The sequence below is a fragment of the Gadus morhua genome, chromosome 14 (assembly GCF_902167405.1).
Source record: "Gadus morhua chromosome 14, gadMor3.0, whole genome shotgun sequence".
Classification (NCBI taxonomy): Eukaryota; Metazoa; Chordata; class Actinopteri; order Gadiformes; family Gadidae; genus Gadus; species Gadus morhua.
This window is the reverse complement of record NC_044061.1, coordinates 23,987,595-24,010,922: the sequence shown is the minus strand read 5'-3', so window position 1 is coordinate 24,010,922 and position 23,328 is coordinate 23,987,595. Positions and strand designations below refer to the sequence as shown.

Genomic DNA, 23,328 nt, shown 5'->3' with positions numbered 1-23,328 from the left:
GTGTTGTTTAATGAATGTCAGGAGCTTGGGACTCTGGCAATGAGTCAATGGTCTGAGATGACTTATTAGGGAGAACCATGCAGTTGTGCGACGGGTACATGGCCTTCTTTAGCATGGGCACATCTCTGGTTTATGACGCACATTCAACTGATCTCATCTTGAGTGGCGCGTGTGGCAGTTAATTGCTGCGAAATTGTCGGATTGTGTTTCATCGTCCGATGTGGAAACCGGAGGACACAGATCGTCTCATAACTGAAACTTCACATGCCTTTGCTTGCAATTGCCAATGTAATTGAATGATTGAATGCCAATCTTTGAGTCTTTACAACGGGCTCTAACGGTCGACGTCTGGACAATCAGAATGGGTCTGGGATTTCTCATTGGATTTTGATTGCAAACTTTCCAGCGACATCTCTGTCTTGCACAATAATCAGACCTCCATATGGAGGCTTTGCTGTGATATTTATTTTTTAGGGATTTACCCGGCTCAAGTTTTGGCGTGGTCGAGTTAACATATTTGTAGCTTTGTTTAACGTGCACGCGTTTTGTGCATGTTAGTGAATCTATTTCAAATGTTCATGTGAGTAATTCCTCAAAACATTGAACCACATCGGTTTTGTAATTAGCAGTGGTCGCATTGCAATACAGATGAAATAAGCACTGATGTTTTATGTTGTACTACGGTTGGGTAATAGACTCATCAATTGAATTGACACACGAGTAAACATCCTTCAGATTTCGAGAAGCAGGTCACAACATGGATTTGCGTCACAAAATGTTGTGTGCTACTTTTCAGATATATATGCACTGAGGGAAAAACAGTCTAGGAAATACTTGTTGTGGAGCTGCTTGATTGAACTACCGCACACAGATTAGTCTCAACAGGCAATCATATTTTATTACCATATTTTCTATATTATATATTTACTGCACTCTTAAATTTTAAGTTTATCGTGTTACTGAGTGACTAACCTCATTATATAAATGATTTGTTTTGCCATATTAGTTATTATGCGATTTAAAAGCACGTCAATAGAAAGTTAAGAATATTATTTTTTGTCAATTCAGTATTTTTACTAAAAAATGAAATGAAATGAGGAAACGTGTTATGCCTTTAAAGGTGCCTCATGTTCATAGTTCATTCACTGAACATCCTCTTAAACATTATAAATAGATTGTCGACCAAACATCGGCTCGGTCGACTTATACTCACACCTCTCCCACTGCCCCTCCTGCCTCTCTTCCTCTATCTTTCTCCTCCTCTCGTTGTCTGTCTCTTACCCGAACCTCTCTGGGTGTCTCTCGCCCTCCCTCTCCACATCCACTTTTCCTGGCGATCTGGAGGGAAGGGGCTGAATCTGGGCCAGCTCTATTTTCTGCTCTCTCGCTGCACTGCCTGCGTTCCGCAGAACCCGGGCCTGTCATTGTGTTCTGTAGCTCCTCCTCATCGCTCGTCTCCCGACTCCTTGAATGAGAACGAAGTGCAGCAGCAGTGCAGGGACCTTTTTTTGCTCTTTATCCGTCTCTCTGTCTCCTATTTTTCCCCAATTCTCTTTCTCTTTCATTGTATGTCTGTCCGTCCGCTTCTCTAAGAACTCAGTTCATATAATAAATCATACAGACCCTGTTTATGAATACAACCTTGTAGGTATGGGTTCTTATCAGGACCCCCGTCTACATGAACGACTCTGGTGCGGTGCTAAGTGAACTCCGCTAAATCATCTGTCGAGGAAGTCATTAGCGATGGACAGGACGAGATCCATGAGTCGCAAGTGTAATTGATTCAACCTGGGAACCAAACCAAATCTCTCCTCTGCTAATGGCTCCTCCCTTCAGTGTTTACCTGACACACGGTTGTCTATGGCTATAGGCGCCCGTGTGCATTCCTATTCCTCAGGATATGTTGCGTTGTGTTGTTGGCTGGGGTTCCTCTTAGCTTGCAATCATCCGCGTGCACGCCTGCCAACAGCCAGGGTTGTAAACACAGCAGTGCTCTTCACCAGAGCACTTCAACAGATGGCTCCATGAAACTCTGCATCCTTGTTCTTGTTTACTCAGCAACGCTGCTCAACTCCGTAATGAAATGGCTTCATTACATCAATTTGGTCTCATTCAGCATTCTGGGCGAGCGCAGATGCTCAGGCTGCATCCGTCAGCGTAGGGGAAATTAGGGAGCTGACTAAAACAACGGTTTGAAGGGTCCTGTTGGTTCACGGTTTCTGAAATCATCCCAGGGCGGTTGCGTTGATGTAACACAGGGTTAGAGGATAACGTTTCGGTTCTGAACACAACGATAAGTAGCGTTGATCGATTATGGAAAAAAATCATAATAACGATTATTTGGGTCAATATAGAAATGACGACTATTTTTTTTTTTAGAAAACCAAAAAACACTATTGTAACTGGGAACCTGAAATTTCCCCTTAAAAATATACAATGTTCAAATCTATTTTATTTTTCAAATATGTATTCGGCTTTTCTGCAATTTGTATAAAACATTTAATGATAAAACCCATCTACTCAACAAAAAAAAAATCGATAAAATATAGTTTAAACTCGATTATGTTAGTTTGGACATCGTTTGACACAAAAATCGAAATCACGATCGAAATTCAATTAATTACACAGCCCTAATGATAAAGGATGAAAAAAGAGCCGGCTGTTGTTTTTAGAACCGGCCGGTGCCCAACGGAGCCGTTCCGCCCTACCCAGCGGACCATGACTCATCATCTTCCTACTTCCTCCTATTAATCTCCCCATTTTATACACCCAGAACTTCAAAGGAGCCTTTTGTAGGAGCACTTTCCTGGAACAAAGTGTTTTGCGCTACGAGCTAGTCAGAGGGAGTAGGCCTACGACAAGAAGGGGGAAACGGTGAGAGTGCTGGCAGTGTGCGGGGTCCTCACCCCAAGAGAATCTCTCTCTCTCTCTCTCTGAACCTTTCTCTAGTGAGACCCAGGCCTTCTCTAGCAGACCCGTAGCACTCTCTCCCTTCGCCGCCCCTTTCCCCTCCTTTTAATGCCCGGCTCACTTTCCACGCTGGGTTTAGTGTTTTAGAGAGGCTGTATGTAACACAAGAACCCCTGAGAAGCATTTGTTCTCCGTGGCCGTGAGCGAAGTCTGATGGCCTGCTGCACTGTTTCCCCTGCTGCCCACTCGCCTTCTCCCTGCTGCCGTCACTGTTGTTAAAAAATACATGTCTGAAAAGAATAATGATCATAGAAATTCAAATATTATCCGACAACAAGTTAATCAAACAAATGGTGTGTTTCTGAAACATTATTTCCGTGGAAAAACACGCAAGGACACACGTCCAATGAAATGACGGCAGATGGCCACTGTTAAGAAGTAATGATGGTGGAAACTCGATTGCTATTCTCGTTTATTTCCTTGAATGTTAAGTGACTGTTAAAATAAATGCTTTGTGGACATTGAAGGTCATCAGAAATGGCTCTTTCTGGATTATAATTGTTACTGATGAATAGCGTTAAAGGTCAGCAGCCGTACTTTTTCCTCTCCTTATTCCCTGAATGAACAGCCATGAAATCGAAATATAATACTCAATATCGAGCTGGGAGAATCTGGTGTTTGTATGCATTGTTCATTTATAGTTTCACTTTTTCTTTGTTCACTGCTTTTAACCATATAATAACCATGAGCAGAAAGCATGGCCACCATATCTGTCTGTCAGTAAGACCGAAAAACCCACAGCCGTTCTGTGCTGATGTGGGTGGGTGGGGGCTGGTGGTGGTGCTAACTATCACAGCAGTTGAACACTATTGTAATCCTGCTGATAAACCCTGGACCACGCCGGGCTGCGCAGCAGGCAGGGTAGAGCACAGGGCTGCTCCACAACAACATGAGCGGGCTCTTTGATCCAGGAGGGCGGATTAGAGACGGAGCAGAAGCCGGTTGATGAATTGTCCTCCGGTAGCGACAGCGAGGATGGAAGAAAGAAAGAAACAAACGGCAGGATCTGTGGTGGTATTAGGCCTAACGAAGGACCATGTGATCAAAGCCGTACACGACGTGGAGCGGAGGGCTCTGGCGCGGAGGCTGGCCGTGACGTCGGTGTGTCTCCAACACTAACCTGTCACATTTTATAGCTGACAGCCAATGTTTGCCATCCTGCCATTGACTGGGAGTCACGCAACAAAGGCCCATTCACCAGCTCCCACTGGTTTCACTTCTGCCCCCTTTCCTGAGATCGGTATCGGGGCCACACACACATGAGCCCGCACGTACACACACGCACACGCACACGTACACGTACACGTACGTACACACACACGCATGCACTCACACATGCACACACGCACGCACGCACGTGTACACGTGCACACACACGTACATGGGCAAACACACAGTATTTTGCAGAGCATTTTGTCTCCGTGGACGGAGATTCATTCTAAGTGACAGTGAAGCTTGTTCCACTGCAATTGCTGGTCTTTCTATTCCTTTAACAAAAAGTTATAATTGTAATGAGTACAAGAGTGGATGCTGGAATCTAAGTCTGAATATTTTCACACCTTGAATTGGCTGTAGTATCTTGAACTAGACAGCTGGCGAGGTAGATAAGCTGTAGAGTAAAAAACTAAACTCAACAATTCAGGACAAGTACATCTTTATTTGTGATGTTTTAATTTCCTACCAAAAAACAATGTGTACAACATTGTTAATGATGCTCTCGCCAAGTGCTTCCATTAAAAGATAAAGCTTGCATAAGCGTTTTCGAAAACAAACTGTTTCAGACTGTGATAATTGCGGTTTGCTTCCTCTTGTGAATCCTGGACCAAAGAGGCACAATCAATGTTAGGTCGCACCAGGGTCAATATGGAACAGGCTTTGTGCCTTTTGTCCTAAAAAATAGATAATTGCCCTCGAAATTGGCATGACGTGGGCTTTGGAATGCTCATGTGTAGTTACCTCAATTGGACGTTGGTCTGTCAGCAACACAGCAACACAGTAACAATGGGGTGTTTCCAAACATTTGATCAAATCGTCCAGGAAATTACCCAAAATGACCCAAAATGACCCAAAATGCTCCGAAGCGGATTACTCCCTATTAATAAGGTAAATTCCCACCCTGGCTCACAAGGTATTTGATCTTGTTCCACTAAACTAACTAAAGCTCAAGCCACTCGGAGGAAAGCTCAGCCTTCAAACGGCAAGTGTAAGCATATGTTTCAGTATGTCGGGCCAGAGTTTGGGATGAACGCTTAAACTATGAGTGGAATTGGCTGAAATGTTTGTGCATTTCTCAGAAGTGACTTGCAAAAATCAGGGGGCTGTTTTCACTGAGTCAGCTCACATGGAAACCAATAAAAACAAAGCCAGTCACTGTGGTTCCTTTTTTCGTGTCCTGGAAACACTTGGGCTTTCTAATCTTGATCCCTAGTCATGGTTCCAGTAAGATATGAGTCATCCTCAAAAAATAATAATGAAGACACACTGCTCTTGCTTTTAACCCTGGACCCTGATGGTAATAAATTAATCTCTGAGATGATGAATCTTCAGGGTAATATATGGGCTGCTTCGCTAATTGAATTGCTCCGTTAGCAGAACGCACTCAGTGTTAGCGCAGCAGGAAGAAAGCCAGGAAAAGAGCCCCCCTTCCCCCCCTCTGGTTTTAAATGGTCTCTGAAAGCCTAATGAACGTCCTTAACGAGGGACAGGAGACGCTAGTGGACTGGAGCTCAGATTTAACCGCTTTCCAGGAGAGACAAATGTGTTTCCACGGCGTGGCGTCTGTCTGTGTGGGCGCCGGCACATTCCCGTGTCTCCAACCTTCATCATCTGTTTTGTGTTTTTCCCTCCAAACATTCATGTTTTTATGCATGATGCAGCGGGGCCCGCCGGAATCAATCGCAGATAGTTCGCGGCTCCCTCTGCCACTTTTAGTCTAGGAGGACGGGCCCTTGCCGGGAGCGTCCCTCAGTGGCCCCGGGCGCGGGGCGTCTCCGCAGATTGCCTGGAGAAAGGTCAGCCATCATTCAGCCGGAGGAGGGCTGCTCTGTTCTGCTGCCACATCCTCCCCGGTGTCCACAGGAATTTAGACAACAGCGCAGGAAAATGTCAGGACACAGGGAGCGTTGTAACAAGACGCCCGGGACATTCTCCTCCGCTGCCTTTTTGGGGTTTAACAGACGAGTGTTAATTCGCTCAGTGGAGGAAGTGAAATAATGAAAATAGCCGTGAGAGTTACCAGTGTCACCGCATTTTAGTTTAACCCCGTTGGCTCAAGGGATGCACACACAGAGCGATGCCTGGTGGGTCACATCTTATTTAGGGCAATAGGAGGATTGGTGTGTCGTTTAAAATCGTTGGTGGGAGAAGTACATCCCTTATTGTTCCTGGTAGCTACCGGTCTCCTTGGCAGGTAGTGCAATAATTCTTTCTCAGCAATGTTCAATTTTAATTTCCACACTCTCAGCAATGAAAGTCTGTATAATGCATCATCAGGCTACCTGAATTTCTTTAATTCATAAGAAATATGTATTATGTGTTTTTGGCCTCTCATACCCGTCAGACACAGCGCAAACGGTCAGACGTACAAAGACTGTTGGATAACCGCGGTCGACATGAATGTAATCAGAGGGGCCACAGGGCTCCCAGCCCTGTCAAACCCTCTCAGAACTCGTTGTTGTTGTTGTTGTGAGTTTCCCTCCATGCTAATTTGTGTTTGGACCGCTCGGGTTCCATGTGAGTGGGACCATGTTTTATTCATCGGTGAAAACCGAGTGCTCGTCAAGGGGTTAGAGGCACATAGCTGAGTGATTATGACTGGGAGACATTCAGCCACCTCACTTGTGTGGAATTTGGTGTGTGTTTCCCGAGTGGAGCGAGAGGGGGAGGGGGAGAGGGGGAGGGCGGGGGGGGTGGCAGGGAGGCAGCAGGTGCAGGAATGTGTGAGCAGTTCTGAGCAGGACGGGTCTTGTCAGGCCATCCGTGGCACACTGTCTGGAGGGAAAGGGGTGTGTGTGTGTCCCAAATGTGTGTATTTTCAGGGTTGTGTGTGTGTGTGCTGGTGCTTTTACTACATTAACGTGTGTGTGTGTGTGTGTGTGTGTGTGTGTGTGTGTGTGTGTGTGTGTGTGTGTGTGTGTGTGTGCGCGCTAGATAGAGAAGGATTTGGAATGTGAGTTCCAGACTCTACTTATGTGTAGTGTGCCGGCCAAGTTCTGAATAGCCACAGGGCTCCAATGAACAAAGCAAAACGGTTGCGTGTGGATGGTGAATTCTCCCAGTCAACCACTATTTTACAGGAAGGGTTTTCCTGGAAAATTAAATCTAACTTTAATCAAGAAAGATTTTTCAATTTCTCCGATCGATGCATAAATGTCAGCCATGTGACCCATGGTAAAGGCCACTAGATGTTGACTTCCTTCTCAGGGTTGCTAAGGTAGTCCAGCTCTCTCTGAAGGTGCGAGGAGTGACAAGGGGAAGTTCAAAACACTCTGACCTTTTAAAATCTAGAACCGACATTTAAAACCCTTGTGCACACTGCGCTTCCACCCGTCACGGTGGCTGCCGTACAAAACATTTGAATTTCCGAATGGCGTTCTGGCCTCCTGCCTCGCATGGCGGCGGCGTATGTGCGGTTGGCTAAAGAGCTGGCGTTGAACCGGCATCCCGAACAGACCTTCCATCTGCCTGATTACCGACCCAGCAGCAAATCCGGGCCCCGCTCCAGTCAGCCAGCGAACCCTAAACATGGTATTGTAAACCCTAGTAATGGAGGGTCTTATTGCACTAGGTGGAGCTTCTGTGAGTGCACCAACATGTGCGCTCATATACTTAATGTGTGTGTGTGTGTCGTGTGTGTGTGTGTGTGATGCCGTTGGAGGATTATGATAGGTTACGGATAGTGTGGTCTACCATTGGAAAGCATGACGCAGGGAGGCAGCTTAAAGCAACATTGGCACATCTTTCTTGCAAAAAAACTTGCACAACAACCATTATGGGACCTACCCTGCCCTTATGACACAGACCGAACAAGCTATCACTCCTTCCCCATTGGTCAGCAGGTACTTTTTTGTTTCTCGTCGCCCACGCTTTGTGAAAGGTGGATTTGCATAATAGCAGGGCAGCAGGTTTTCCTGTCTGCTCGGAGGAAGGCTGCCAAGCAGATCACTTTTCGGGACAAGACGGGTCCAGTGTGTGCGTGTGTGTGTGTGGATCTGTGAATCTATACAGGTCGAACACAATACCGTCCCAAGCTTACCTTCATAGCCACGGCCATAATTTCGCTTTTGTCAGACACCAGGCCGTGTGCGGTTCAACCACTAAGTATTGTGTTTGTCGTGACATCAACGTTTTTCATTTCCTTGCTGTCAACCGCACTTTATTTTTTCCACTACCTGGATCAGTACTTTTCTTTTCAACGCTTTGTCATGTCTTGGCTCCACGGCGCGCTCGGCCCGTCAATTATAGCCGTAGCTGTCATGCCGGCAGTACGATGTTCAGATAAATGCTCACATTGTTCCTCTCAACACCAGCGCCCTTGGAAGGGGGGGGGGGCGCGTCTGTGATGTGTTTTGAATCGGGGCCAGGAAGTGAATGAGGAAAGAGGTATGGATGACCCAGCGGGCTCCGTAACCTGTAAACAAACGTTTGGTCCGTGAACCCGTCCCTCCTTGGCTGTGGTGGCAGCGGCAGGTGGGGTGTGCTGCCAGGCACCACTCTGATTACGTTATTGGGTCCGGGAATGGATGAGGCAGGAATTATTCACTCGCCATCAGCCATTTTTATTGGCGTAGTCCTTCTTTCTTTTTTTTTACAGGAATGCAATCGGTTTCTTTCCAAAGGGGATACGCTACAGAGTGTGCCCCTAAGTGGAGTGGCCCCCTTGACTCCTAAATTTCTACATCAACAGATCAGGCTCAGATGTTGGGGGCTGCGACCTAATGGCTCCTCTCTACTCCAGAGTCTCCCTAAACACCATGAACCTCCATCCCTCTTTCTATTCTTTGTGTGTGTGTGTGTGTGTGTGTGTGTGTGTGTGTGTGTGTGTGTGTGTGTGTGTGTGTGTGTGTGTGTGTGTGTGTGTGTGTGTGTGTGTGTGTGTCTTAGTAAGCTATAAAATGTTGTGGTTTGCCAGCTGATATTTGGCAGGGTTTCCAGTATGCTACTGGGCCTGCCAGAGGCTGCCGAGGCTATTGGAGGACAGGAGCCCATGTGACACGTTGCGGCCACATGTCTGGTGCTCAGCCAATAAGAGAGCGGCATTGTAAAATCGTAAGCGTGAGCCTCAGTATAGTTGAGCCTGGAACCACTTTGATTATTATTAGGTAACAGGGCATAAATTATAATGACTTGTTGTGGTACATTTGAGCTTATTATTATTTAGCATAAACTAAAACAACTGCAGTTTGATTCGGCTTTGTATTCTCAAATAGTTAGACATTGTGTTGTGGGGGTTTTGAATGCGTTGTATTGAAAGGTCCATTCGTTTCACGGCAAATCCATGGCCGGCTCCTGGAATGAGCAGGAGTAGAGGAAATTGAATCTGATTTGAATTAACCATGCTAAAGAGCTATCCAAATCTAAGATTGGCATGTCATTAGTACCTAGAAGTCGTTTAACCTATGGTCAATGACGAGTGGGAAGAAAAATCTTTAGCTCTAATCCCTGGAGCACTGAGTCCTTACACCTCATCAATCAAAAGCCCTCTAGTCTCAGTTGATGCAGGATGTATGATCCGCCATACTGTAGCGAGGAGCAGCATATGCTGCAGGATAGGGAGTTGCTTTAGCTACTGTACATCATGCTGCTTGCCTCTTCTACACTAATCAGTTTTATTTAAGATATGCTTTCAGAATACATATGCATTATCTTGCGAAGTGTACTAAAATCCTTTTCTTTTATGTTATTTATTGTAACTTTTTTTAGCCGTTTACTAAAACGATCTTGCTTTTATGTGAGCATTGTATCATCTGAAGGTTAGTGCCGTGCCAGCAGGCCTGAACTGGGAGGTTCATTAGGGAGATTCACAACAGAGGGAACTAGCTTGACTGGAAGTGTGTTGAACTGTTTGCGCTTCAGACAAGGCTGGCTGGGTAGGACAACAGCAGACGGGGTTGGTAATCTGTGTTTGACTGCTTTTTGGTTCTTTGGTAGATCAACCCTTAAGTAGATGACGAGTTAGTTCAACACCAAGTGTAATTGCCAGTTAACCGAATGTTTCTCTCACAGTCTATCACAGAGCTCTTACTTCCTGTCGTGTCGCCTCTGGCGGTTGTGTTTGTGCCTTGCTCGCATGGTAGGATTTGATGGGATTGTTCGCGCTCTGAACTGTGGAGATCTGATTACTGATAACACTAATTACACGCATTAGGATGTATTCATTAGAGATCCCCAGTGTAACAGTGACACCGTCTGTGTGCAGGGCCCATGTCCCACCGTAGCCCTTTTCTTCGCCTTGCTGCTCCTCTCGATAACGACATGTGAGAGGAGAAAACATTGTTGATCTCATGGTGATCGTCCTTCAAAACGCTGTGCTGTTCACTGTTGTGAATTCCTCCCGTACGAGTGGCGTTTGCGGGTTGATCAATGGCGTAAGCCTTCACCGCTCTAAGGCTCTTAGGATCTGACTATATGTTGGCGTAGAGTCTGTGGAGCTGCGTGGGGAGGCTGTCGTACTGTCGTAGTGTGGCTCCATCGTCTCCATCGTCTCTGTCACAAGGAGTCAGGCTGGGTAGGAATGAGGGCTTCAGACCATGTTCGATGAGCTGCTGAGCTGATGAATGCAGAGCTGACGGGTGCCGGAGAGGACAGACGCACGCGTGGATGTGAACCGACACATGCACACACCCATGAGCACAGTCCTGTTGTTATGCGAGCACACACACACAGACACAGACACAGAGACAAGCACGCACGCACATAAAAGGCACACTCACTCACGACACAGAGACACGGACATGTGCGCACAGAGACACGCAAACACACAGAGACATGCATACACACACACTCAGAAACACACAGAAACACAGAAACACACACGGAAACACACACAGAAACACACACAGAAACACGGTTTCTTAACTTAACTCAGTGGCAGCAGAGAAAAACAGTGTGTGTGTGTATGTGTGTGTTTGGGTCTGTGTATGATGAGGTATTCCAGGGTAATTGTATGTGCCACATACCGTTGTAGAATGTAGCATAAAGGCTATATCGGACTGAGCCGCGGGGACTCTGCAATGAATGTTGTGTTTTTTACCGCTCTCCTCAAACGACAACAAAATGCACGCAAACATGTTGAAAGATAATAACGGTGTGAGTGTGCTGCGAAAAGAAAGACCTCTGACCTCTGCCGCTGTTGAAAGACCTTGGTATTCATCCGGGTGACGAGCGTGAGACAAGAGCAGTCAAGTCAACAGTGTTTGCGGTTTACAGCAGTAATCCACCCGTGGGCTTTATTTACCTTCTTACAGTACACACAATCACCTGGCCACGCCGCTCCGATCACAAGGTCAGGCCCAGGGCCACGGCTGTGTAACTATTTGTTTTGGCCCAGGAGTCTGCTCATAAATGGGCCTCTGAGGACGTCCTCTGTGCTCGGCATTAGTAAGCAGAGCGCAACTTCTGGCGCCTTCACCGTCTGTGGAAAAACGGGAACCAATCGATAGTGTTTGTCGTTAAATCGGTTGGGAGCTGCTGTGTGAGTGCGGGGGCCAAAAACATTTCCTTGTTGTATGAGTTCTGATCTGGCCTTCATTTCTGGCGTGCTCCAGATTAGTGGAACCCCCTTCCTAATGACTCAAGGTTAATTGGTGCCCATTGCAGACACAAGCTGAGCTCTGTGGCTTGACCTCACGCGAGCCGTGGAAAACATGGGAAACTTTTGCGTTTTGTTTAAAGGGAATCAGGTGTGGGATGCGGTCATTGGTTTCCGGTGCTAGAATGTCATGTTGTACCGGATTGATGCGCAGGGTGACAACGTTGGTACATTTTATAAATCGCACACACATAAAATAAAAAGATTTCTTATGAATAACATAGATAGGAGACTGGGGCGATTTGTGGGTGCCAATAAAACTGCTGGTTGACTTGATAGACTTAAATAGACTAGAATAATCTCCTCTGTGGTAAAACAATAATATACAACATATATTGTGTTTTATTTTCATTATGTACAATTTTCTGCTCTGCTGTAATTCTGGGAATATGGAAAGTTACATCCACAATATAATTATTAGTGTTGTTTGCCAAAGGATTGAAAAGAAAAGCTAGACACATATTGATATTATTCAGACAAGTACTTTGAGATCCGGAGACATTATTGTCCAAAGATGCATGTCTTGTTTCCTATTGCCTCGTTTGAATTTTAAATCCAACATTTCATTATTTAGCATGAATTACCAGACAGAACTTTATTTTTTGTGTGGGATTGATTTTATCTGTGCACCACGACAATATTTAAATCTGCTACATGGATGGGTTCGGGTCACACAAAGTGCATGTTGTTGCCACTAGAAATGATCCGCTATCATCCTCAATTTGCAACCGGATTACTTCGCAAATCTATCTAGGTTTCGGCACACATCTTTCTCCCCCGCTAACGAGAGGCAGCCGGAGGAATGCACGGCGTCTGATAGCGATGGAACTTAATTTCCCCGTTTGGAACCCTGTACATCATCTCGCTGCCGGTAGGGGAGATTATCAGATTACGGGGCGGTTAGAAAAAAAAAAAGGTTTAATTTCCAAATGAAACTGCTTTGTTGGCTTTTAGCGATGCTAATGAGCTCCGAAGGCGCGAAGGCAGAGGCAGCGGTGGGCTTAATAGCGGGAGAGAGACGTCGGTCTAACCTGGAGAGGCGAGACCCTTTCTCCATTCGTCATCTGCCCACCTCCATTAAAACGGCTCCCTTTTAATGGAGGCCGTCCTTCGAATCCCTTCAGAGGGGAATCCTATCAATCACTGTGGGTACAAGGCTGCGTGTGACCTCAGTCAGTCCGTCCGTCCGTCCGTCCCTATCTCCGTACCGCTTCATTCGTGCCAGATCTTTAATAGATTTCTCTTCCTCCTCCCAACGACGAATGGGAGGCAGCCCGTCCTGTGCCAGCGCCACACTGTGCTATAGTGTTTTCTCCTCCTCCAGAGCAGGATGGATGAGCAGTCATAAGTCCCCTGGGGGGGGTGGGGGAGGTGGAGGCGGAGTTAGGGGGGGGGGGGGGTCGGTGTCTTGGCTGACTGTTGCTGGAGGCCCATCCCTGCTAATGGGCTGTTGACCCCTCAGTGGTGGAAGGTGATAGGGGGAGGGGATGCGGGGGCGTCAGGTTGATTGGCTGTTTATCATAGTCATGAGTGACCATGCGCCATTACCCTCCTCCCCCCCCCCCCCCCGTCTCCTCCTTCATCTTCCTCGTCTTCGCTGGCTAGCGACCCCACGAAGAGTCCGCCCCCATCACGTAACCGTGACGATTGTACCAAATATCGGTACATTTTGCTACTGCAGATCCGTCTCTCTTGCACTGTTGCATACTGATGTTGGGGAAAGATCGTGGGGACAGGTGGCAGATACGGCAATCAGCATTGATTGCCAGGATAATTGTCCAGGATGACCTGTTCGATGGAAGACTCCCGACTTTGAAAATACAACACTTTGATTTATTTGATAGTTTTAAAGCCCATCTGGAAGGAGTGTTACAAATTCATCTCTATCCCCTATGAAAATACAACCCTGGAACATCAAAGCGTCTTCTGTGTACAGCTCCTATCTTCTGTTTACATCCTCTGTGGCTCCCTCTCTCTCTCCTCTTCCTCTTATCGCACACGGTCTTCTTGACAGTACCCCGTCCCGGAACTAATCCCATTCGTTGGCTGTCGTGTTCCGGGGCTCCCAGCCGTTCTGCAGAGGGCTGAACTCTGGATGCACTCGCCTCCTAATCCACCAGCAGCCTTATCACGGCTCACAAACAATAGGCACAGAGTATATTCCGCTCAAAACCGGAGCCGGTTAAATAAGAAGCAGCTCCGCTCCCGCAAGGCTGCGCGTCTCGCCTCTTCAGGCAGGAAGTAAGCAGGAGGCAGCTCCCCGAGTCGCGTTAAGTCCTCGGTTCTATAGGCTGGGGAGGGAGGGGGGGCTGGCATCCAAACGGAAGTGCTATCGCTCTGACGCAATTAACAGCTACAGCAACCGGCCAACCGCCTTGATGCTTCTCCCAGGGTGACTGCTCTCTGCGTAGCGTCAGTTTGCAGCTCTCCCACGCATCGCGGTTTCGTTTGGTATGTACGGACGGCCGTTTGGTGATTCATGTCGGTGGACGCCGCTGCACCTCTCCAGGCCAGGTTTCCCATTCGTCTTCCGGTAACGAGCCTTCACCTGAGCCCTAACGAGGCGCAATGGAAATGGCAGGCAGTGGGCTGTGCTCTGGCCGTGGAGAGGACAGCCATTGTGCATGCTTTTTGTCAATGCACTGTGTCTTTTTTTAAACAGGGGGTAAGACATGACCCTACCACTTGGTTTCTGCCCCCCTGATTTCAGGCATTTATTGGCGTTTTTTACGCTAACCTTTTCACGATAACGATAAGTTAAATCTGTATTCGTGTTTTTTGACAGCCATGGCTCATTTGCATGTCCCAACAATGCAGTGTAATTATTGTGTTGTCTGGTGTGTTCTTTTGGTTCCTTTGTGCCGACAGACCCTCTTTGAGCAGAAACAAAGGGGAATAAGGAGATGTGCTTTGGGGGGCTGAGCTGAGATTGTATTTATGGCTTTAAAGAAAGACAGAGAGGCTGAGGAGAGGAGAAAATAAGAAAACCGGACGAGCTTCTCTCATGTAATACAAAGGTCATTTCACTGGGGGGAAGTGGTCTTTTATGTCTGGGAAACCCAACAGTCAGACGGTAGTTCTTTACCAACAAGAATGAATACTCAAGTGATGGCTCCGTGGGATTCTGGTACAACTTTGTCTTTCTCTCATTCGGTACAGCGAAGGCGTTCATCTTCTGCATCACTTATTTGATGACGACTCTGGAAACGACCAAATAGAAACGAGCACATAATGCTCATCCGGGGAACATGCATGAGGCCTTGTGAACATGTGCAAGTGCACAAGTCGGTTGTTATAAACCGCCGTTCAAGGATAACATTCTCTACATTCTCTCTTTCAACCCCAGTGCAGCTCTCCACAGCTATCTATACGACCCTTTCTACATTCTGTGTAATTTCTCTGTCAAGAAGTAGCCAAGGTTTTCAGCTTACGGCGGATCATGTGGACAAGATGTCCGCCACAACAAACACCGTGGCCATGCTGAAAATACTTCGGTCCTCTGGTTTGGACACAATCCAGCGTGGACTTGACTCTCTGGTCGTCTCTCGTCTACGATGTGTCCCTGTGGCACGCTAGCAGATGTTTGGCAGGTCTTGGGTTAAGAGTAGGTTCGACTGGGATCCAGCAGAGTTACTATGCTATGGGAGAACTTCTGGGGGGACACGACGTAACGCCTGGGCCGGAAATCAGGACTACATGGGGTGAAGTTCCGCCTTCTTCTGGTAGTGAATGAAGCTATGAAGCTTTCAAAAGAGATGTACGACTCTTCTGCTGCAATTTGAGTTTAATCTGCAGGGGTCGAATCACACACGCACACGAACACGCACACACACCGCAGCGCAAGAGAAAATATGCATATTGACATTAACACACACAAACACGCCAAGAGAGATCTTTGGCTCAGCAAATGAATTCTACGTTCATTGATTGACAGCGCTTTTCCAAAAATGAAAATCGAAGAGGGAGCGTTGAAACCCTGACAGCCTGAGAGACACATGAACGCACGTGATCAAACCCCGGCAAGGGCACTTATTTATTCTTTTGTTTTGGCTGCTTTTGTTCCGTCTAAAACACCAGACACATGGAAATGACATTGAAAAGGGTGTGTGTGTGTGGGCGGGGGGGGGGGGGGGGGGGGGGGGGGCATGAGTTGTGAGCATGAGGCAGACAGGGGCGTTCGTGTCTCGTCTCATTGTGGCCGTCCTTATCTGGGTCCGCTGGGAGCTGCGTGCGGTGTGGGCCTCCCTGGTGGCTCGGCGCTGGGGCTCGGCACCGTAGGCTAGCCGGCCTCCCTGCGGCGTGCTGCCACAGGTCAGGGAGCAGACGCCTGGGACCCGCTGAACCCAGCGCCGCCGGTGGCCCCTGATAGCCCCGCTCCCAGGGAGCTGCGACGAGTCACGGCCTGCTCAGAGCTGGCAGAGTGGGGTGTTACGAGCGGTGTGATCCAGGTAGTGTGGGTGGTTGTCCCGTGGCAGGGCCACACTTTGGTTCTGAGGGTTTTCCCCCGAAAGCTCCGACCGGAGAAACGAGGCGCAGCCACTGCGTGGGCTTCCCCATTGGGGTTAATAAAGTGTTCAACATAAATATATGTTGTTGGATTAGGGCTATACTGAGGGACTTTGCTGGAGCAGCACCCAGACCAATGCTTTATTGTGGTCCTAATGGCTTTTCATTGTGGTTTACGGCTCTCTCCTAACCTCTTTCTAATCTAATCAAGTAATCTCATTTTATCACACAATTGATTTTTAAATTCATTAGGCATTCTCATTTTTCAAACAATTTTATTATATTGATTACTTTCTCGCAACGTTTTCTCATTTGCTCATCTGCTCTGATTAATTCAGCGTCATGATTTATTGTTGTGTCACTGTTAGTTAGTCATTATTTTGTAGGCTTTTCAAACCTGTTGTGTTCATTCATTTTTGTGGTGTTCCCTTAATGTTTCACTGGTCCTTGCTAAAGGTTATTTAATGTTATTTCAGTAGCCATGGCTCCCTAGATAACAAGGCTCTTAGCTTCCGCCAAACCTCTGTGATGTTTCCCCTTGAGGTGTCTCCGGTTCTTATAGTTCCGTTCTTTCCTTGCCCTTTCAGAGCTTGGGCTATAATTGGATTATATTATATTATATAACCTAAAAACGAAATATATTAGAATATAATTTTAACATAGGGAAAGGAGTGGGGGGAATCCAAAGTGACTTGGGCTGAAACCACAAAGCAGACATGCAGTTACACTCCCTTCACCTCCCTTTTTCACAATCATAAATACGAGGCCACGATGCGATGTGTGAGGGATGGAGTTGGCTTCTGCAAAGCCTTATTGGTTTCAGCTCTCTGAAAGTGCAAAGTTGCATTGAATGCTCCACAGGCAGCCATGGAATCCCTTCATCCAAGTCCTCAGAGACTTAACTCTCCCCCTTCCCTCTATTTGAAGAACTCTCTAGAATGGTGGATGGGTGGCAGTCGACCCGATACCCTTTATTTGTTGTATTTTTCTTTACTTTATATTTGCAGCATGCATTCCCTTATAGTTTACATGCATAATACTTGAACCCAACGATGGAAGATTGAAGGGAAAAGCCGAGGTTTGAGTCGTAGGTCGACCATGTTGTGGATGAGCAGGCAGGGAGCTTCGGCAGTCGTTGTCTGCCTGGCCGCTTGTTCTTAATGGCTCCGATTAAAACCAGGGGAATCTGGTTCCCGGTGCTCTGGCATCTTATTGCTGCCCAGAGGCGAGTGCTGTAAGCAGGGGGAGGTTGTCTGATTCATTTTCAGAAATACATTTTCTCCTCTCTCCTGTTCAATAGTCGTCTCGGTTCACAAACCTCGGAGAAACTAACGAAGACTAGAACTGTCGCTCGTTTCGGAGCGGAGACTCTAAGCAGGGGGAGTCAGAGCGACCGGCTGTCGGAAAGAATGCGATTGCATCCAATCACAGTATTCAGGCTGACTTCATAGCTCTGCATTAATGTCCTCCCTGTATCCTGACTGTGGTAGCCATCTCTTTACTTTAGTAGCCATTAATGTCTTCCTCAGCAGTACTCTGTGGTGTCCCCTTTTTAGTTGCAGCTCTCTTGTTAATTTATTTAAGCTGGAAGTGCAGAGCTGATACTTGTTGGGAGAAGGCTGTACGTGGAACTCTTTCCCCTGCTTTATGAGCAAGCAGAAGCAGCCCTATAGCTGAGCCTGCGATACCTCCATTGGGGGGGGGGTTCTTAACAGACCATAATCTCTGACTGCAGGCCTTAAAGCACAACATGATGTGAGTGGAGGAAGTGGAGCATCTGGAAAGGAACTTTTCCCATCCGAGTGCTGGAGGGGATGTGGGGCCCCGCACCGTAACCGAGGGTGTGGTGTCTGACCTCTGACCCCTAATACAGGGGTAAGAGTGGGGGGGGGGGGGGGGGGGGAGAGGACAGACTGCAGCTGTGCAACAGGTCGCGATGGTAACGTTAAGCCAATCAGGGTAATGGGGCCGGGCAGACGCGTCTCCGCCCTGCTCCTACAGGCACGCCCCGACAGGACTGACAGACGCACCGGGAGTAAAGCATGAAGGATTGAGATCGATACCAGAGTAAACAGGAGGGAGGGGGAACCGGGGGGGGGGGGGGGGGGGGGGGGGGGGGGATGGGATTGATGCACATGTTGGCTTGCTGCTGATACACACACTGAACACAGGCGTACACACACAGATACACACAGACCAGACAGAGAGACACTTACACACGCGCGCGAGCACACACACACACACACACACACACACACACACACACACACACACACACACACCTCTCTTCATTCGTGGATGTCGGCAGGGGGTCTTCATCCACCACATAAATTATCCGGAGCAGACCACCACCAATTAAATGGCCCCTCAAGCCAGATTGCCATAATGTGCTCCTCGGCCCCCTCTCTGCCTGGCCCCTCGCCCACCTCTGCCACACTCTGCCCTCTTACTCCGAGAGGTGCGTCTCCATCTCATCATGAAGTATCTCAACAGTCGGATCAAGGAGTTTAGAATCTGAATCTGGCAGTTCACTCACTCTCTCTCACTCTCCCTCTTCCTCTCTTTCTCTTCCTCTCTCTCTCTCTTCCTCTCTCTCCCACCACCAGCTACTTCCATTAGACTACTCTGCGCATTGCTCATTTTTCTGCAAGGGCTCCCTTGGGCTAAGAGGCAATTATGCAGTGGTGTGGCGTAATATTTCATTTCATTCACATCGCATTACTCTACAGTATTGCCGGCTGCTAACAGCTTCATGCGGCCCAAGAGGAGGAGAGTTTGGCTGCTTAGAACCGGGGGGAGGGGGGGTGGGATAGAAGGAAGAGGATGGAGTTTGGCGAGAGTGAGAGAGAGAGAGAGAGAGAGGGAGGGGGAGGGGGGGGGGGGGAGAGAGAGAGGGAGGGGGAGAGATTGGGGGGAGGCGGGCGGGCTCCTCAAGGGCACAGGGCCTGGCAGGAGGTCACGTCTGTTGTCACAGCTTGACAAGCAGAGCAGCGGCGTGCACGTTTAGGGCCGACACTCGATCGAGGTTTGAGCGAAGTGGCTTTGGAAAAATATTCACTAAACATATACTGTGTTCTGTAAGTGAGCCCTGGATTGACGCGTTAACCCCCGCTGGTGCCTTTCTGCACATAAAAAGGCTCTTCTTCAAAGATTGCAATTCAATAGGTCTGACTTTTGGAGACCGCTTGAAACCGACCCGACTCTGTGGAACCGATGGCGTGGCGAGGCGGGCGCGCTCAGGTTTTATTATGCATTTGCGCTCTGCCTCGGAGAGGTATCGAGAGTTCTGAATAAAAGATGATGTGTGTTTACCCCCGTTAGTGGGTTTAACGCGGAGTGAAGGGTGAGAGGACCAGTGGGGTGTTTCCCTTCCTAACACGATCCCTGACAGACATCTGCAGCCTGTAGCCTCGGGCCGGCAGCCTCTCCAGCGCCTGTGATGAGGAAGGGTTTAGGAAGAGACACCATGGAGGCTTTCTCGTTTGCATGCAAATATCTCCACGCTGTCTTCCCCGTGTGTTTCTCTGACATTGTTTTTGTTTTCGGAGAACGCGTGTTTTCTGTGCAGTAGTGTCGGGTCCCCTAGCCAAGAGAATCTGGGTTTAACAAACTATTTTGCATCCTCAAGCAAGATGCCCTCGCTACTTAGGGATGTGGTTGGTTGTCGTGGTGTTTTGGTCACTGCTTAGTGATGTTTCTCATTCAAGACATGGCATAACAAAGTTTCAATTAGCTTAGATTACGGTTCATTTATGTTGAGTCTAGAGAATCTCCAACACAAATATCCCAAGATGCATCCTGATGTACCAGCTCCATACCTGTTTATGAATGTATCGTAGCACATAATTCCTATTAAGTATTGGATGGATAAGAGCATCCTTCAAGACTTATGAGCAACATCATAGGGTTAATAGTATAGGTTTGTTTCCTGGGTCACTGACAAAGCCTTTTCCGCCTCCTTCATAAGTAGTATCATAGGGCTCGTCATGGCAATTTATTTACGCACTTATTGCGTGTCATATTTAGTTATAGTACTTAGTTATGTAGCATCTTATCCTAGCTATCTTTGTTGTATACCGGGAATGGGTTAACCTAGCGATTGTAAGTGCTTTGCATGTGGTTCTATGAACATCCTTACTGTGCCGAAAGCATCTGCTAAATGTTAATGTAAATGTTTGTTTCCTCAGTCACTCACAAAGCCTCTTCTTCTTCCTCCTCCTTCATAAGTAGCATCTTAGGGAGGCTTAGGATAGAGGATACAGGATAGGTTTGTTTCCTCAGTCACTCACGACGCTTCCTCCTCCTTCATAAGTAGCATCATAGGGTTAATAGTACATGCTTGATACCTCAGTCACTCACGAAGCCTCTTCTTCCTCCTCCTCCTCCGTCTCCAGAGATCCGCTCGGGCGGTCGCGGCTCCAAGGACGGCTCCGGGAAGCAGCTCCCCCTGTACGACACGCCCTACGAGCCAGCGGAGAACGGCGGCTGCGGCGACGACTCGGACCCCGAGCGCTCCCGCTGCGGCCGGGAGAGCCGCCTGCCCCAGGACGACGAGCGGCCCCCCGAGGAGTACGACCAGCCCTGGGAGTGGAAGAAGGAGCGCATCTCAAAGGCCTTCGCAGGTAAACGGCACAGGGGGCGGGGCGTCGTCGCCAGGGGGCGGGGCGGCGTCGCCAGGGGGCGGGGCGGCGTCGCTAGGGGGCGGGGCGGCAGCAGGGGGCGGGGCTTGGGGTTAGTCTGGTGAGCGTCAGTTGAAAGGAGCTGGGTTTGAAGCAGAGGGCCCTTAAGCGAAAACCCAAACCCTAACCTTTGTTGTTTTTGATATTTTGTGTGCTAAATGTCTCTTTATAGTATAAAAGTGTCTCCTAATTTAAACAATAACGGCAAAACTCCTCAACTTTAACCACATGGGATGCATTTATAAATGTCAAATAGCTCAAAGTCATGAGGGATACTTTATGAATCATATTTATAATTTCCAAAATTATGAATACAAAAACGGTCTCAAGGGATACACGCCAATTTCCTTTACGGAGAAGACTTGGTTTTTCAAATCCTTTTAAAATACGAATATCTGTGAAAACGTATACTTCTCCTTCTCAATTGTTCCGGTTTTGAGTTTCTCATTCTGCTCAGCCCCTCATGTTAGAAGCACAGCGATTAGCGCGGGTAATTCAACCAGTCCGTGGTGCTGGGATGGGGGGTTAACTGCGGTTGCCATGGCTGTCATGTTTCTACCACCGGCCGCCAGTCTGAATGGTCGTCACCTAACACCTTGCTCTTCTTGTTCTTTCTGGTCTTAACTAACAGTAATACCCCTTTTTTTCCCCGTGCTCCGCTTCATGCATATTGTTCTATCAGGCTGTGGGGCTTCCTCTGTTGCCATGCATTCTCTCTGTTCGTATCGGCTGCGTTGTTTTCCTGCGGTGGGGAAACACACTAGGCTAAATATTGGGGTCATTTGAAGGTGCTTTGGCTGTTTGTAGTATTTTATGATGATGTGATACTTCTTTTGACTGATGGTAGCCGGCCAGATAGTCATGCATTTCGTGTCTGTGTGTGTGTGTGTGCGTGTGTGTTTCTGTTTGTGTGTCTGTCTGTTTGTGTGTCCGTGTCCGTGCATGCCTCAGGGATGTGTTGCTGCTGGCGTTATAATTTCTACTGTGTCTGCATGACTTAAACAGCCATAACATTAAGCAGGGCTGTTTCAGAACTGTGAAAATGATGCAAGATATATGCGCAAAACATCTACATGGCTTTTCAAAAATATTCTCCCAAAAAGTAGGGAGAAAAGGGAATAAACAGCTTTTTGGTGGTACATGAAAAGCAATAACTGAAATTCTAAACCTTTTGAAAAGTAGCAAAAAGAACCCTGAACCGACAAAACAACCAAAACTATTGTTCTTTTCTCCGTTCTTTGAACAGCTCTGCTTTGTTATGACTGCCTTAGCTACGAGGACACTGTAAATGGCACTGCTGGAACTGTCCCCCACAGAAGAATGGACTGCACCGCTAAATCTCTCACAGGTACCGGTGGAGCCAGGGCTGGGGGGGGGTGGGCAGTCTCTGGACTGTCTGCCCCGTGTGTGTGTGTGTGTGTGTGTGTGTGTGTGTGTGTGTGTGTGTGTGTGTGTGTGTGTGTGTGTGTGTGTGTGTGTGTGTGTGTGTGTGTGTGTGTGTGTGTGTGTGTGTGTGTATATTTATGCACGTGTGTGTGCGTGTGTGTGTATGCATGCATGTCGGAGCTTGACGTAAATCCCCTGCACCGGGCTGGATCCTGAGAACTCATTTAGCATCGATTTACTCCCCAAGTTGAAGCACTTTCGTTTAAAATTGAGTTTCAAGAGGGGGGGGTCACCATTTTGGATTCTTTAACGAGCTAATTTGTTTTGGGCCTCGTTAGGTCTTACTGGACTGGGTCAGTGGGTTTGGACCACATAAGTCAAGCTCTTGAATGCGTGTATATGTACATGGTCTGATGTCTATGTTTTTAACTCTCTTTTTGTTTGCTTTTTCTAACCAGAGCAGTGTGCGTGTGTGTGTCTCTTCCCAGTAGAAAAATGATGCTCCTTTGCTATTGACCACACCTTCTTCCCTAATTCTATTCGTGCCGAGCTGCAATCAGTGGAGCTTATTTAGGGTGCTATTCACCAACAACACAAGCCTCCTTTAACTCCCCCTTTCAGCTTCTCCTGCTGTTGATCCTCCCGAGAAGAGGGAGTTTTTTTCAAGATAAAAGCTCCCTTAGAGAAAATATTTCGCCTTCATTACTATTGATCTTTAGTCTACCTCGTGTTCTGTGCTGGCAATAATTGTTTCACAAAATAGCTCCTCTCCCCTGACGGCCTGCTTAAAAATAGAGATTCTCTCAGTGGAGGTTTGTCCTATTTTTGCTTTCTATAAAATTCTTTGAGGTTTGAACCAGGCGCCGAACCACCTGGATCTAGACGGCTTATCGGCGTGATTGAAGAAAATTCCACTGCTTTTCAATTCCGAGCTTTGTGTCCACAGCACTAGAAGTCTGCCGGGGCTAGGCTCTGGGA

General features: G+C 47.6%; 1 protein-coding gene across 9 annotated transcripts in view; it reads left to right on the top strand.

The window, feature by feature from the left end:
* shf (Src homology 2 domain containing F) overlaps positions 1–23,328 on the top strand; it is an 80,301-nt gene that overhangs the window by 35,934 nt on the left and 21,039 nt on the right. For 5 of the 9 annotated variants that reach the window (XM_030376507.1, XM_030376506.1, XM_030376508.1 and 2 more), the window contains exon 3: positions 20,680–20,907. In XM_030376507.1, the coding sequence (XP_030232367.1) occupies positions 20,680–20,907 (228 nt within the window). Of the gene's footprint in view, positions 1–20,679; positions 20,908–22,210; positions 22,313–23,328 lie in introns of all 9 variants that reach the window. The other 4 variants (XM_030376504.1, XM_030376503.1, XM_030376505.1 and 1 more) reach the window with 1 other exon arrangement.